Genomic DNA, 13,167 nt, shown 5'->3' on the forward strand with positions numbered 1-13,167 from the left:
CTCAAATAACTGAATCATTCTCTACACCACAGAATGCAATCTCTAAACAAAAAGGTCTTAACACCTGTTTACTTCTTTCCTTTGCCTCTACCATTATTATACATTATTGTCCTGCCTTCCAGTACTGGTTCCATTCAGCAGAAAAAAAAAGTGTCCATAATTACATCCTCCTTTGGAAGTCTTGTGCTCCTTTCATATGGCCAATTTATAAGAAAACTGAGTTTGCTGCCAAATAGATCTGACTTTTCATACCTGGCCTATTTGTGATCTTGCAGCAGCTCTGCAAAAATTGTTTTTTTTTTCTGTCATATAAAATAAGTTGCACTAAATCACTCTCATTGTGTTTTCTGGTGTTAGCATGTTGAAGGGAGCAATGCATGTACCACAACATTAACCACTGTGCGTGCTACAGTTGATAATGGCAGTGACTGCAAAGATGAATCACCAACAAGGAAAACAGTTCAAGAAAACAAAACACAACATAACAAATTCCACTAGAGAGAATGTCCAGGGAAGAGGTGGAGCATAACTGGGAAGAACAGTATGCTTTGTAATATGCCCTATTTAGAACATGTTGCTCACTTATCCTCATTAATCATGACCTGAAAACACTGCAATGAAGATAATGGGATGCTAAGGATTTTCACAGAAAATTTACATTTTTGTTCATTTTTCTCACTTCTTCATAGGATGGTTGTATACTTTTCTGCAGAACAGCTTTCCACATCTCAGAAGCTCTTCTGAAATTTTGTGGTGTTTTCTATTCCACATTTCCCTAATCCTTGCCCCTTGAGATGAAATGATTTCTGGAGGAGGGATTATTTTTATTTCTACTTTTCTAGCATATCTGCTATCATAGGGCCACAATCTCTGTGAGTACCTTCATATGAATGCTTTCATACAAATCACGCCCATCACCCAGCATGGAGAGCAAAGACAGGAGATACATCACATTGACACACAGGAGAGAACAAAACAGAACACTCCTCCAGCACAGGAATGATCCCCTTTAACCTCTTCCCACCCTAACAAACTTGTTATGTGAAGGAAAAGGGGGCAAGTCTCAGGGCCTTTTTTTCTAGCTAGAGACTGAAATGCACTAGTTAACTGCTGAGCACTCAAGTATTGCATGCGGAGGTAGAGGGAGAGTTTGCCAATGGACTGAATTGCTTGCTACATTTTAAGAGCTTTGTGAACCAATGAAAAGATCTTTCTCTAGCATGGCTCCAGGAAAGCAGCATACAGGGTTGGCAGCCACGTGCATCCCTCCTATTTTGATATTCTACTTAAATATGAAATGGGCCTGGAAAAGAGAGCAAGCATAGTGGCTTTTGAGGAAGAAGTCACTTTCTTCACGACTTCTTAAGGCTCAGGGCTCAAACAACTAGAGGGCCAATCCACAACCTTCCTCTCAGTCAGCCAGTTGGCTGGAAAACATTACTGCTGTTTACCACAAGCAAAGGACTTTACTGCAGTGGTTTGCTTTGCTACTTCCTTCATTTTCATAACTTCTATGAAGAGTAAATTATGAAATATATGAACCAGGGACAGGATTTTTTTCCTATGTCCCAGCATAATAATCCAATCAATGTCTGTCAAGTAGCTTTTCTCTCAATAGCAAAGAAAAACTCCAACCTTTCCCTTCACTCAGTAAATGGCAGGTAGGAAGATCTAGGAATAAACAGACACTTTAACCTGATGTTTACAGCTGTTATGTATTTTTAAGTATATCCAAATGTATGGTCTATTCTGAGACAGTATCTTAATTTCAAAAGGATGGTAGGGCAAAGAGGGAAAAATGCATTCACCTTTTAGAATACTGTGCATATCTGAGAGAGTTAAACAAGTCAGCATTTACTTACAAATGAACAATACGGTTTTCCCCTTTGAAGACTCTACCACTCTTTCCCTAAATGTTAAGAGTGAAAGTGTGATCGCTATCAACTTGGCACCATTCATTCTGTCACCGTACATTCTCTTAAACACTCTTTTCAATGCATGTTACTTATAATGTGCTCAATCAGACTACTCTGTCCCTTTATATTCTATGGTGAATTAGGAAAGGGTCTATTAAAGGATGATACAGGCCATTCTTTTGTGATGGTCTGCAGTTTCCTCTCCCAATACATTTTCTTTTTATTTAGCACTTCCATTTTTATCCTGTGTTCCTCTTCGGCCATCTCACACTCTCTTTCTATTTGCTGTATTTTCGCGACGTGTACTTCATTCATTTGGATTAACTGCAGTTGCAAAATTGACATTTGCTGATGATGCTCTTCCTCATGCATCTTTTTCAGAGCACTTTCCTGAGATGCTTTACTTCTGTAGTTCTTATCTGCTGCTATTCTGACATCAGAACAGGAAGGCTCCGGTTGGGAAGTACCTTCACATACTGGGAAATGTACCAGCTCTTTCTCTTCATCACAGAGTTCTCTGTTTGAGACAACAAATGACTCTGTAAAACACAACAGAAAAAGTATTATAATATTTCCTCCTTCTCCCTCTTCCCCTCAAGAAACACAAACTTGTGATTATAAGTATAGTTACTGGTGTATACATCTAAACCTTGTTCTTCTGTGCCATAATACAGGAGACACTACATAATGCTGTTCCATTAGAGAATACTACGAGTATAGTCATCTAGTTCAGGGTGAGCTGAGCCACTTCAGGCTCCGTTGACAGACCTCCATGACTATAATGGAAGCTCAGAATCCTAAAGTGAATATAGACATTTATATGCGGGCACCCAAATTTAGAGGCCTGAGCCTACAGCCGAACTTTAATGCAGCTGCTTAAGCCAAATGTGTATGTGAATAGCAAAAATTTTATGGAAGATCTAAGTCTCAGGTGAGAGTTGTGTCTACATTAACACCAAGAGAGGGAGAAAATACTAAAAAGAATACTATTTATTCCTTATCACTGCTGTCCATGCCATAAGTATAAGTTGTACATTTTTAGGGAAAAGTTACCTTATTCTAATTGTGAGAGGGCTCTGACATAATAAAATTTGAAGAGACTGCTCCAGCCACTCTCCCTTCTAATCTTGGATTATTCTGTCTGTGTACGCTTGGCAAAGAAAGGTTGTAGTACTAAACCCCTTTTAAAAGGCTGTTCTCCAGTGTGAACTCTACAAATTCTTTTTAGTCCCTCCTGAAAACAAAGTAGGGAAGACCTGCAGGGAACTCTTGCAGCAGGAAAACTCTTGCATCAGACAACTGTGTATCAATTTGCTGCTGGTGGCCTTTTAAGTACTCATACAACCCCAACAAAACAATATTTTGTAAAGGATCAAAATATCCTTGTGACTCTCCTGTTCCTTGGAAAGCCTGTATGATGGCTACTGTGATGCTTGTCACAAAGTGGAAGACAGGTTGAAAGTTGACTAAATGACTCAGATTAGCTCCTGAAGGCCTGGGGAAATATATAGTGTCTTGTAATATCATAGCTTTGAAATTACTTTTCTGTAGCCAGCAATCACAGCTAAGTAGAGAGATTTAGACTGCTGAAAGAGAATCACTGGCAAAACCACATACAAAACAATACTACTTGCATCATTACAGTAACATTTATACCTTGACTAGCAGCATCAGGCTGATACTCTGAATCTTCTTCTGGTGGGCTCTGCAAAAAGTACATTTGCTCAGGCATTATGCTGGCAATCTTCTCTTTCCCTATGATGTGAGTATTTATAAGTGGACTAATGCTTCTTTTTACCTTCTCCCGTCTTTCATGTGCCATTATCTTTTTTGTCCGTGCCTTGATATTTTCCCAGCATTTCTTTAACTGTTTGAAGTCTCGTAGTGATACACTGGGCTGCGAATTATATTCATGAGCTAGTGCTTGCCAAGTACGCTGTTTGAGAGCAATAGTTCTTGCATCACTCTTTTTACATTCAAGTACGTATTTGTACTTTTCAACTAATGCAAGCAGCACACTCTTCTCCACTTCTGAGAAGTATTTAGCAGGCTTTATTATTTCGTTTTGCATTTTCTACTGTTTCTCCAAGAAGCCAAAAATCCTATGAAAACAATGTTGAAAACAAAAAGCAAATAAGAACTGGTTATAATATAAAGTTTGTTTCAGCAAACAATTCCTAAACATAGCATTTCAGTACACAACACCTAAGCCTAAGATTCTAGAACACTTTCATTTCGAGAATAGCTTGTGTGTAGTTTCAGAGTAAATAATGAAACATTCAGGTTATCTGTTATAATTAACTGCTGGTTTATATTGCCACTTTAGTGACTATGTTGTTGCATAAGAAGCGTATGATAGTGAAGATAAGCCTCCTGCCTGTGTTACAATTTGTGCTCTATTCTACACCTTGATACTAAATACTCAGCCTTTCATTTATAGAAATAACTTTTTTCCTATTCATTACACCAGGTGAGTTTTCAAAACGCTGAACTATAGAACAAGTTCTGAAATGCAGCTTCAGGCTAAAGTCTAAAGCCATCTTCAGCAGGTTTGTGTTTTCTTTGCTACAGAAAGACCCTCCTGTCTTTCTCTAAGTCTTTCATTCTGTCCTTGCTAATTGACGGTAGCTATTTCTCCTCTCTTTCTCCTTTCTATAATATTTGAAAGTTATATGATAGAGGACAGTAAGTTATCCTTTTAAAGACTTTTGTTGGTTTGGTTCTCCCCTGTATTCAGCCCTCTTTGACTGACATCCAGCAGGGAACAGGACACTGACGAGAATTATGATGTTGAGAAGAGGCAAGGTTTGCAAGAAGACGTGGATTAACCACAGAAACTAACCTCTCTGTGAAGGTACAGGTCCCTAGCCCTTTACTGTTCACTGTGCATGTCTGCCCTCTTCTCCCACTCTTCCTTCTGTTTGTACTGCTGGCCACTCTCAGTAACCAGCTACCAGCCTAGAATGCCATGTTAACTACTGCTTCTCTCCTCAAATCTAGCGCTTACGTATAGAATAAGAAAAAGGCAATTGACATCTGAGAATTCTTATCCATTAAAAAACAAAACACAAAAAAAACCAAACAGAAAACATTTCCTTGAATAATTAACACATCACTGTGCTGCAAAAAAGTGGCTTTTTCTTTCTTTTTTTCCTCTTTTCTTTCATGCCTTTCACCCCATTCACTCTCGCTACAGCTGTGTGGCCACAATTACTTTTCTACAAAAAGTTTTTTGCAGAAACTCCTGGGTAGTTAATTAGAAAAAAAGGTGTCTGTCTTAGATCATACTTCATCTAGTTTAAAAAAAAAAAAAAAAAAAGGTCAAAGATGGAACATACACATTAAGATACTTGATTGATCTTCCTAATAGTCTAGGACTCCTTTCTAAAAGGAATTTTCTAGTATTTTGCCCACTGCTTCCACTGCTTCCCTCATAACCCTACTTGATGATGCAATAGCTTTCATCATCAGATTTCTTTTCTCTTTTTCAGCCCAAATATTTTTTTCCTAACTCCAGTGTGCTAATCCTGCTTCTCTTTCTACTATCCTTTTTAATTCCTGTCCTCCAAATGTCTTGATACTTGTAATTATTCCTACCTCTTCCAATGAAAGCAACTACTTATAATCACAAAAAACCCTAATGGACAGGCTATGTAAAAATTTCAAAATGAGAAAACATCTCTCACTCAAAAATAGGAATGCCCCAAATAACCCCTAAAATCTGATAAAAAACAGAAAACCTAGGGAGAAGATTCAAGGCAGTAAAAGCATACGGTAGCAAAACTGAAACAAAGTGAAAAGAAATAAATAATGGTCTGAGTTTAAGAGAATATAACATACAGCTAAGAGCTTGGGTTTGCCAGAAAAAGAAAAGGAATGATTAAAAAAAATTCATACTACAGTAATAGAAATGAAAGGGATTATCGAGGAAGTAAGGCTCAGTGATCATACTCTCTATCTGTTTGTCTCTCCACCCACAGTAAATTCTTGCACCTAGTGAGTTGAAATTTGACAGTAAAGTAGATATCTCAAAGATAATTATATTTCTGGAAGTTTCATGGAAGTCAGTAGCTGCAGCTAAGTGAAAAGTGAAAAAGACAAGGAACACTTAATTATGTACTTTGTTTCCAGCAGTACTCAACTGGGCAATCACCAGGCATGTACTGATTGGACAGTCAGCACCTGTGTAGCTCCTGGCTAGTCAGTTCTGCCATCTCTTAAAAACTAATGGTGTCATAAGGATATGGGAGAGCTGGAATTTTTGCAGCAGACAGGAGTTAGGGGACAACGGGCATAGATTCATAGTAAGCCAGCCTTCTGGTTGTTCTGCTGCTCACAGAACAACCTGCTTAATTTGCAAGAAAGAAAAAAGTGAGAGAAGGAAGAGAGCTGGGTGGCTGAGTGCAAAGAAGACAGTTCTCTGATCCAGCATTTCCTCCATGACGCTACATCAGGTCATTTGTTGTTCTCTGTGAAAACCTACATCACCCTCTTTGTTGATGACAGGATTTCTTAAACATCTATAATCCCACAGTGCAAACTAAGTGTATGTAAACAAACTTGAAGTATCCATGAAACAGCTCTCAAAACCTGTAAATACGAAAGACCTGTAATGAAATGGATCTATCTTACTTAGGACTTACTGTACCATTCCAGACCATTGAACTGCTTTAGATAGCTGCTTAAAATCTTGGGACCAAATATGGACTCTTCAACCTGTCTTAAGCTCAGTTTCACTGAGGAAAAGAATGAAAAGCAGCACCACCAGCAAAAGTCATAAGGTACAATACCATATGATCCTGAGAACCAGGATCAGAAAGGGCTCACACTGCCTTCCACTTGGGTGTGTAAATCTTATTTCTAGCTTCAAAATGTCTGATAATCTCAGACTAAAAATCATGACATAGTCATGTATAGAAAAGCCCTTTGATTAGCAAAATAAAGGATTTTCAAGAACTTTGTAGACTTTTCTAAGGTCAAAGAAGTTAAACACAATAACATGTAAACTTCTGGATTCCAAGGAGGTAAATATTTGGCTACACAGACTGGCAGAGATGAACTGATATCAGTAACTATTTAAAGCACTGCCAAACAGGACTTCATATATATTAACAATCTATGTATTAGGATGAAACCTTATCTTCATGGCTGGAGCCATAGCAAACCTCTAAGTATTGCTTTTATACCACACTATCATTTATTGCTATTATTCTTACTGTGATACCATCTGAGATCCCCAGTTGACTATAAGCTCAAATGCTGTACATTTAAGAACGGAAATGTAGGTTTTAATTTGAGAATTAGTCTTTCCCCAGATTCCCCTCTCTTTCCCCATATACATTCTTAACTATTTTTTTCCACACATACACATTGTACTTGTGTCCATTCCACAAAGAAGCCAAGATTACAATCTAGGATGCATAAGAATTCAGGAACTGCTAAAAGAGTTTAATGCACTTACTGAAGATTCTTCTCAAGATGTTACATACTTAGCCTACTTCCTTCAATATGTTAAAGCACATTTTCAGTTAGGTGAATAGAGAGCACTCTGAGATGTCAGAGAACTTAGAGCACTGAGAAGCTGCAGCAAAACACCACTATGTACTTATATTCACTCTTTTTTTCTTATGCATACCAATCACCTTCTGGAAGCCTGCTGGCTCCTCCACAGAGTATGAGAAAGGACTCCTATAGGTCTTTATCTCATGGCCAAAATAATTTCCATTTTGATGATGAAAGAGACTTCTACAACATATGCCCAGGATATAATTTAACATGTATGAATCTGTATTGAAATGGAAGTAGTTTACACTGTATGGCTCAGACAGCAAACAGAATCATTTGGGAACGTGTAGGTACATCAGGACAGTTGCACAGTAAATTCCAAGAAACACAGAACGGAAGGCTTCTCACACTGTTACAGGTGCCCAGACGAAGATACATGCAATAAGTACCTTACCCTAAATATCTTCCGGTGGCATTGCTCAGTGACTTAAGTACTTCTCTTCTTACACAAACCTTTATCACTTTAAAATAACAAAAAGTATCTTCCAACTTCTAATTTTTACTCTGAAGTATAGTACTCTTCTTTGGGGGACTATAAGGGACGGGCTGTAAGCTTGAAAAAAATTACATAGGTAAAGTGCATGTATGTGCATAAGTATGTATATATGTATTATTTTGTTAGCACACCTAAATATGCACACAAACTCAAGTCAGTTGCAAATAAGCCTCCCCCCCTAAAAAAATCACTTCAGGTTGGCGTGTGTGAACAGCCCCTGAAATATTTTTTTAGGCATGAGAAAACACAAAGAAAAAGTTATAGTAGAAAACTTAACCCAAACATTTGCACTAATGAGAAACACAGATCATAGTTTATTAGCGCACGGTAATCACTTCTGGTGTAAAAACGGAATTAATTTGCCAATGCACAACATGCCTACCAGAAATAGTTTAAAAAAAAAACCAAAATTATTTATCCAACTTGAACTGCAGATGAAGCTTTAAGTATAACTAGTAATTAACACAAGTGGAATTCAATCATAATGCTATCTTTTTTTATTCGGTGTTCAAGGGAGAAAGGAAAGGCATGGGAATGCAATGACCACAAGCAGTCAAAACAACAGGTTCACATTTCATTTGAATGACACAACTGGCAATAAACAGTGTCCTTCTTCCTCAAATACTAGGTTTTCCTCACACAGCTTCCCTCAGAGTATTCCAGGCCTGACCCTGCCTGCCTTGAGACTCGAAATCATTAGATAATTAGATACATATTACAAGTATGAAGGAGATCTAGATGGAAACTGTGTTACACATAATCAGTTAACCCTCCCAATGTTTTTATCTGTTTTAACACAAATTAATAGTTATCATGGATTGTGTGGCAAATGAATAAAATAATCGATTAGTTAAGGTACTTTGCCTACTTTTCTCCTGGCAAATTTTATATGTTTACGTACACACATACACACATTTTAAACAGGTCGTCCTGATAGCTATGGAGGACATCCAAAGCAGCTTGTGTACAGCAAAGATAATGGACGCAAGCTGTTATTTCAAATTATTGCCTGAAATTTATCAAAAATACACATAAATAGGAATCCTACCAGGCTCTCGTGCCTCCGAACTCCTCAACCATTAACTTGAGCTTGTTTTTATTTCCTTGCTTGCTCCTCTTCTACTTGAATGAGAAAGAACAGCTCCTAGCTTGACAAAGAAGAAAGCACCACCCAAGGCAGACATGCAGGCTGCAGCTGATACACAAATTCAGAAACATCTACCACGGCGAAAGGAATGAAAAGCCGTTCACGCTGTTACCCAAGTCCCACGCAGACCGCGCTCCGCTGCGCCTGGAACCGCGCTCTGGGGCGCGCGCTCAGCCCCGCGCTGACTCCGCGCTCCTAACAAAGCGCCGCGGTGCGCAGCGCGCGCCCCTCCCCCCTCCGCCGGCGGCGAGGCTTCCCCGCCCTCACCTCCTTGCCGGCAGGTCGCCGGCTCGCCCTCAGCTCCCACCAAACCCCGAGCTGGATCTTCGGCTCCCCAGAGGGACCGCGGGGCGGTGCCAGCCTCTCCCGGCCTCCTGGAGGGGAGAGACCAGCCGGCAGCCGCCGCCGCCGCTTGCCCTGCCCTGCGCTGCGCGGCTGGGGGCTCGAGCCGTGGCTCGCCCGGGGCGGCGGGGCCTCCTGTGCCGCCCCGGAGGACCCTCGCCCTTCAGATGCAGCCGCGCCGACGGGTGCTCTGGGGAGCGACGTGCGAAAACACAACGTCCCCAAAAAGGGGGTGGGGAAGCCGTTTTACACCTGACAGGGGCCCGCGAGCAAACCTCCCAGCGCAGGCGCTGCTGGGACGGCGGCAGCAGCACGGCGCCTCGCTCCCCCACTCGGTCCCGCGGGGGAACGCGGGGCTTACACACGCCGCGGACAAGCGCGCGCAGCCACGGCTGGCGGGGCCCGCGGGGGGGCGGGGTCGCGGCCCCGCCTCCGAGTCCCGGTGCTGCGCGAGGGGACGCCAGCTCGGGCTTTACCTCTGACAGCGGCGGGCGGAGCGTTGCGCATGTGCACGGGCTCGCCCAGGCCGGCCGGCCGGGGAGGCGGGTAAGCGGCGTGTGTGGGTGGCTTTGCTGCCGGTGCATCGTAGCGCCCGCTTCGTGGCTCATGTCCTTCCGCCGGCATGGGGGTCTCAGGCCCTGGTCCCGGCTCTCCCATCGTTGCCCTGGGGCGGCCGAGCTCCGCGCGTCACGGGACGCCGTTCCTGCCCGCGCCGCGTGCCCCCTCCTCACTCGCGCGGGGAGAGCGGCGCTGGTTGCCGGCTGTTGGGTGCATAACGGCGGGTGCGCGAGAGCGGCTCGCGGGGGCGTTCACTCTCCCGCTGTCACTCCCCTCGTGTAGACTGAGGAGAAGGGGAGGTCGCTAGCGCCCACTTGTGCGGCAAGAGTTGCCTCTCAAGTGGGTCTGTGCGAAGGAGCCTCTTCGGGCACGGGAGGGTGCCCGCAGCCACCTGTGCGCCGGGATCCCTCGGTATCTCTGGGTGCTTTCTGCCTCGGGGCTGTGGGTGCAGTGCTGGTCCCTGCAGCTGCAGGAGCAGGTGTCAGTCCTGGTGGCGCTGGTCCCGTATCCCCTTCGGCAGAGCTGGGTGGGAGTGTCGGCGCGGCCGCCTCGCCCTATCGCCCCGGATCACCTCCGCGGGTGGCTCCGGGGCCGGCTCACTCTCTCGGCGCCTCTGGTTGCGAGAAGTTTATAGCTTCGGGCCCTTCTGCCTCAGAAGTCGGGAGTGGGAGCAAGTTTGTGGAAGAAAAGTGCCCTTAATATTATTATAAATAGGCACTTGGGGCTCTGCATGCCTGGCTGTTGTTCCTGTGTGTAATTTGTCCATGTATGTGTCTGAATCCCAGGAAAGAAAGGGAAGCGTTAAATAATTTGAATTTGTTTTGTTTGAGGGTGTGTGGCTTTCTTGAGGGAAGCTCTTGCAAAAGAATTATTTTCTTTCCACACTGCACTCTGCTCTCAGGCTGAAAATATAATCATAGTCTCTTCAAAAATATCATTATTAGCCTGGAGATTTAAAGGTTTAGTGTGACTGAAGATGAGGCATGAGTTAAAACTAACACTTGAGTGGACAGAACAAGAATTTGAATGGTTTTGTGAAGCTAAAATAGTAGTTTGTAATCTTTTTGTAGTTTTCCTAGAGATTCCATATCATCTAAAGACCAAATATGGATCCTGAAACTGAGATAAAGAAGCAATTAAATCATTTCTACTGCAATGTAAGTATTCTTTACTGAAAATCTTAACTAATACAAAGTAGTTTTTCTAGCAAAGATTGGACTGAACCAAGTCTGAACTGTTACTATTTTTTCTGTTGAGCAAGATGAACACTGAAGCAGTATTCTTTTTCTTCTTGGCAGTCTTTGAACCTGTTTGGGGACTGATATTTCCTTCCCTACCTCCTTCACCTTCTGAAAGGAGGAAAATTTCTGGTTACCGGTACAGAATAACTGGATAGCTGAAATCTGACATCCCTTACTTAGTGAGAACCTGTTTAGAACAGCAATTGGTTACAACTGATAGGGTCTTACAGAGCAGCTTTGCATTGCCACTTCCTTCTTATCTGCCCCTAACTTGCTGCCAGCAGCGGGCTTTCCCAAACTAATCCCTACTTGTGTCTTCCTTGTATATGGTTTATATGGAGAATTTCTTTTGAGGAGGAGGTGTTTTACAGTAGTTCCTCCACTTTTAGCCTTTGTCTCTTAATTCTGCTACCACAGCACTTGAGGCAAGTGCTTCCCAGATATCTTGGCTTCTTTCGGTTTCTTGATCCAATGCATCATATTTCAGAAGCTGAAGTGAAGCAATGGCACTGTGCTGGGTCTGCCTGGAGTACATTGGCTCTAAGAGGTAAAGAAGATCTTGAAGAGGCTTTAGCTTTTAGCTAGATCCCAGTGATGCAGGCTTCTTACTGTTTTCTTTGTTTAAAATGTTACATTTTTTCAACTATAACTGACTTTAAAAAGCTTGATAAGCATTACTGGTTTGAATTTGAATGAAGCAAGGACAGCTTCAGTTATTGTAACTGGGTCTGCTCCTTGCTAAATACCAGTGAAAATTATAGCTATGTTTAAATTGACTTGTGACTGTTGGTGTGATGGCTTGCCTATCTTTTCTGTTTTAGAATATCTCAATTTTTAACCTACATCAATTTTCATGTGTTAAGTAGACCTTATTGCACAACATGCTTGCAACAGTATTGCCTGTGTGTTCTCTCTTTTTTGATGTACCTTCCATATATTAGAGTAATTATTATGTGGGATCCTTATGAACTTGAAAATTCGTATAAGGATATAAGGCAAGAAGGAAAAAGATTCTGTATGCCTTCTTTTTTAGATTTTCTGAGGTGCCTCTTGTTTTTCAGAGTGCTGATACATCAAGCTGAGAAAGCACAGCTGCAAAAGCTTATTTGAGCTAGTGGAATCTGTATTAGAATGGTCAATCGGGTTTTGGACTCTGTTCAGCTTTCTGGCTACTGCTGGACTCAGTTGTCTTGTATTTCTGGATTTAGCAGGCCTCCAGTATCATGTAAGATGGAGGGCTGTGGTGCCATCTTTCATCCTGGGGCATGTGCTCTTACATGGTTTTCCTTTGACCATGGAGCCACTTCACTGAAAGCCCGTCCTCCTCTTGGGAGGAACCTCCTGCTTCATACTGCTTTCAGCTGTATTAAACTGCTGCTTTTAAGTTCTTTGTGCACCCAGGTTGTGGTGAAAGTTCCTGCCGGCAGGTTTTGCATGTTTGTGGCATTGCCACAAATTGGTGAATAGGAATGCTGGGGCTCAGGGAACTAAATGCTAGAGACTGAAAACTCTGGGCCTGTATTTGGGGAGATTAGAATCTTGGATGCAGATTCCATACCAGAGTAGAGTTTAAAGGCTGTGAGTGTCTTGTGGAGTTGTAGTTTATAGTCTGGCACTTGAAAGAAGAATGTCTAAGCCAGAGATATATGGTTAGGTTGTGGTAGGAGGATGAAGCTCTTGCCATGTAACCATATTTGAATAGCACTTGCACAGTTCGGAAGCCTTTCTGGCTTAGCACCTTGACAGTATTCTACTTAACTCTATTTGCACTTTTAAAAATCTGCAATATACCTACGTTCTCACTTCTCCCTAATAATATATTTTGGGGATGCTGTTATCTTCCCTGTATGTGCACATATCTGTCAAGCTTATTTTAGTCCCAGATCATTTTTTGCAAGCTCA

The 13,167-nt window shown here is 42.1% G+C and overlaps 1 protein-coding gene across 5 annotated transcripts; it reads right to left on the reverse strand.

The window, feature by feature from the left end:
* Positions 1-310: 310 nt before the first annotated feature.
* MSANTD3 (Myb/SANT DNA binding domain containing 3) lies at positions 311-9,816 on the reverse strand. 5 transcript variants are annotated; one of them, XM_068936332.1, is made up of 4 exons: positions 9,392-9,816; positions 3,715-4,018; positions 3,573-3,621; positions 311-2,455 (listed from the first exon to the last, which is right to left on the reverse strand). In XM_068936332.1, exons 2-4 carry the CDS (start codon positions 3,985-3,987, stop codon positions 2,046-2,048), a joined length of 732 nt encoding a protein of 243 aa, XP_068792433.1. In that variant the 5' UTR covers positions 3,988-4,018; positions 9,392-9,816; the 3' UTR covers positions 311-2,045. The 5 variants fall into 5 exon arrangements, with proteins under 5 accessions (XP_068792433.1, XP_068792432.1, XP_068792431.1 ...); XM_068936331.1 differs by lacking the exon at positions 9,392-9,816 and adding an exon at positions 9,026-9,369; XM_068936330.1 differs by having other exon boundaries at positions 3,573-4,018; positions 9,392-9,453.
* Between the last annotated feature and the right edge of the window lie 3,351 nt (positions 9,817-13,167).

Source organism: Struthio camelus, chromosome 2, assembly GCF_040807025.1.
Source record: "Struthio camelus isolate bStrCam1 chromosome 2, bStrCam1.hap1, whole genome shotgun sequence".
In the NCBI taxonomy this organism is placed as follows: domain Eukaryota; kingdom Metazoa; phylum Chordata; class Aves; order Struthioniformes; family Struthionidae; genus Struthio; species Struthio camelus.

Excerpts from the sequence above, each read along its gene's own strand:
- MSANTD3 (XM_068936330.1), bottom strand. The coding sequence starts at position 3,987 with ATGCAAAACGAAATAATAAAGCCTGCTAAATACTTCTCAGAAGTGGAG. Across the intron at positions 2,456-3,572 it reads GCCTGATGCTGCTAGTCAAG|AGTCATTTGTTGTCTCAAAC; the intron begins GTATAAATGTTA and ends TGTGTTTTACAG.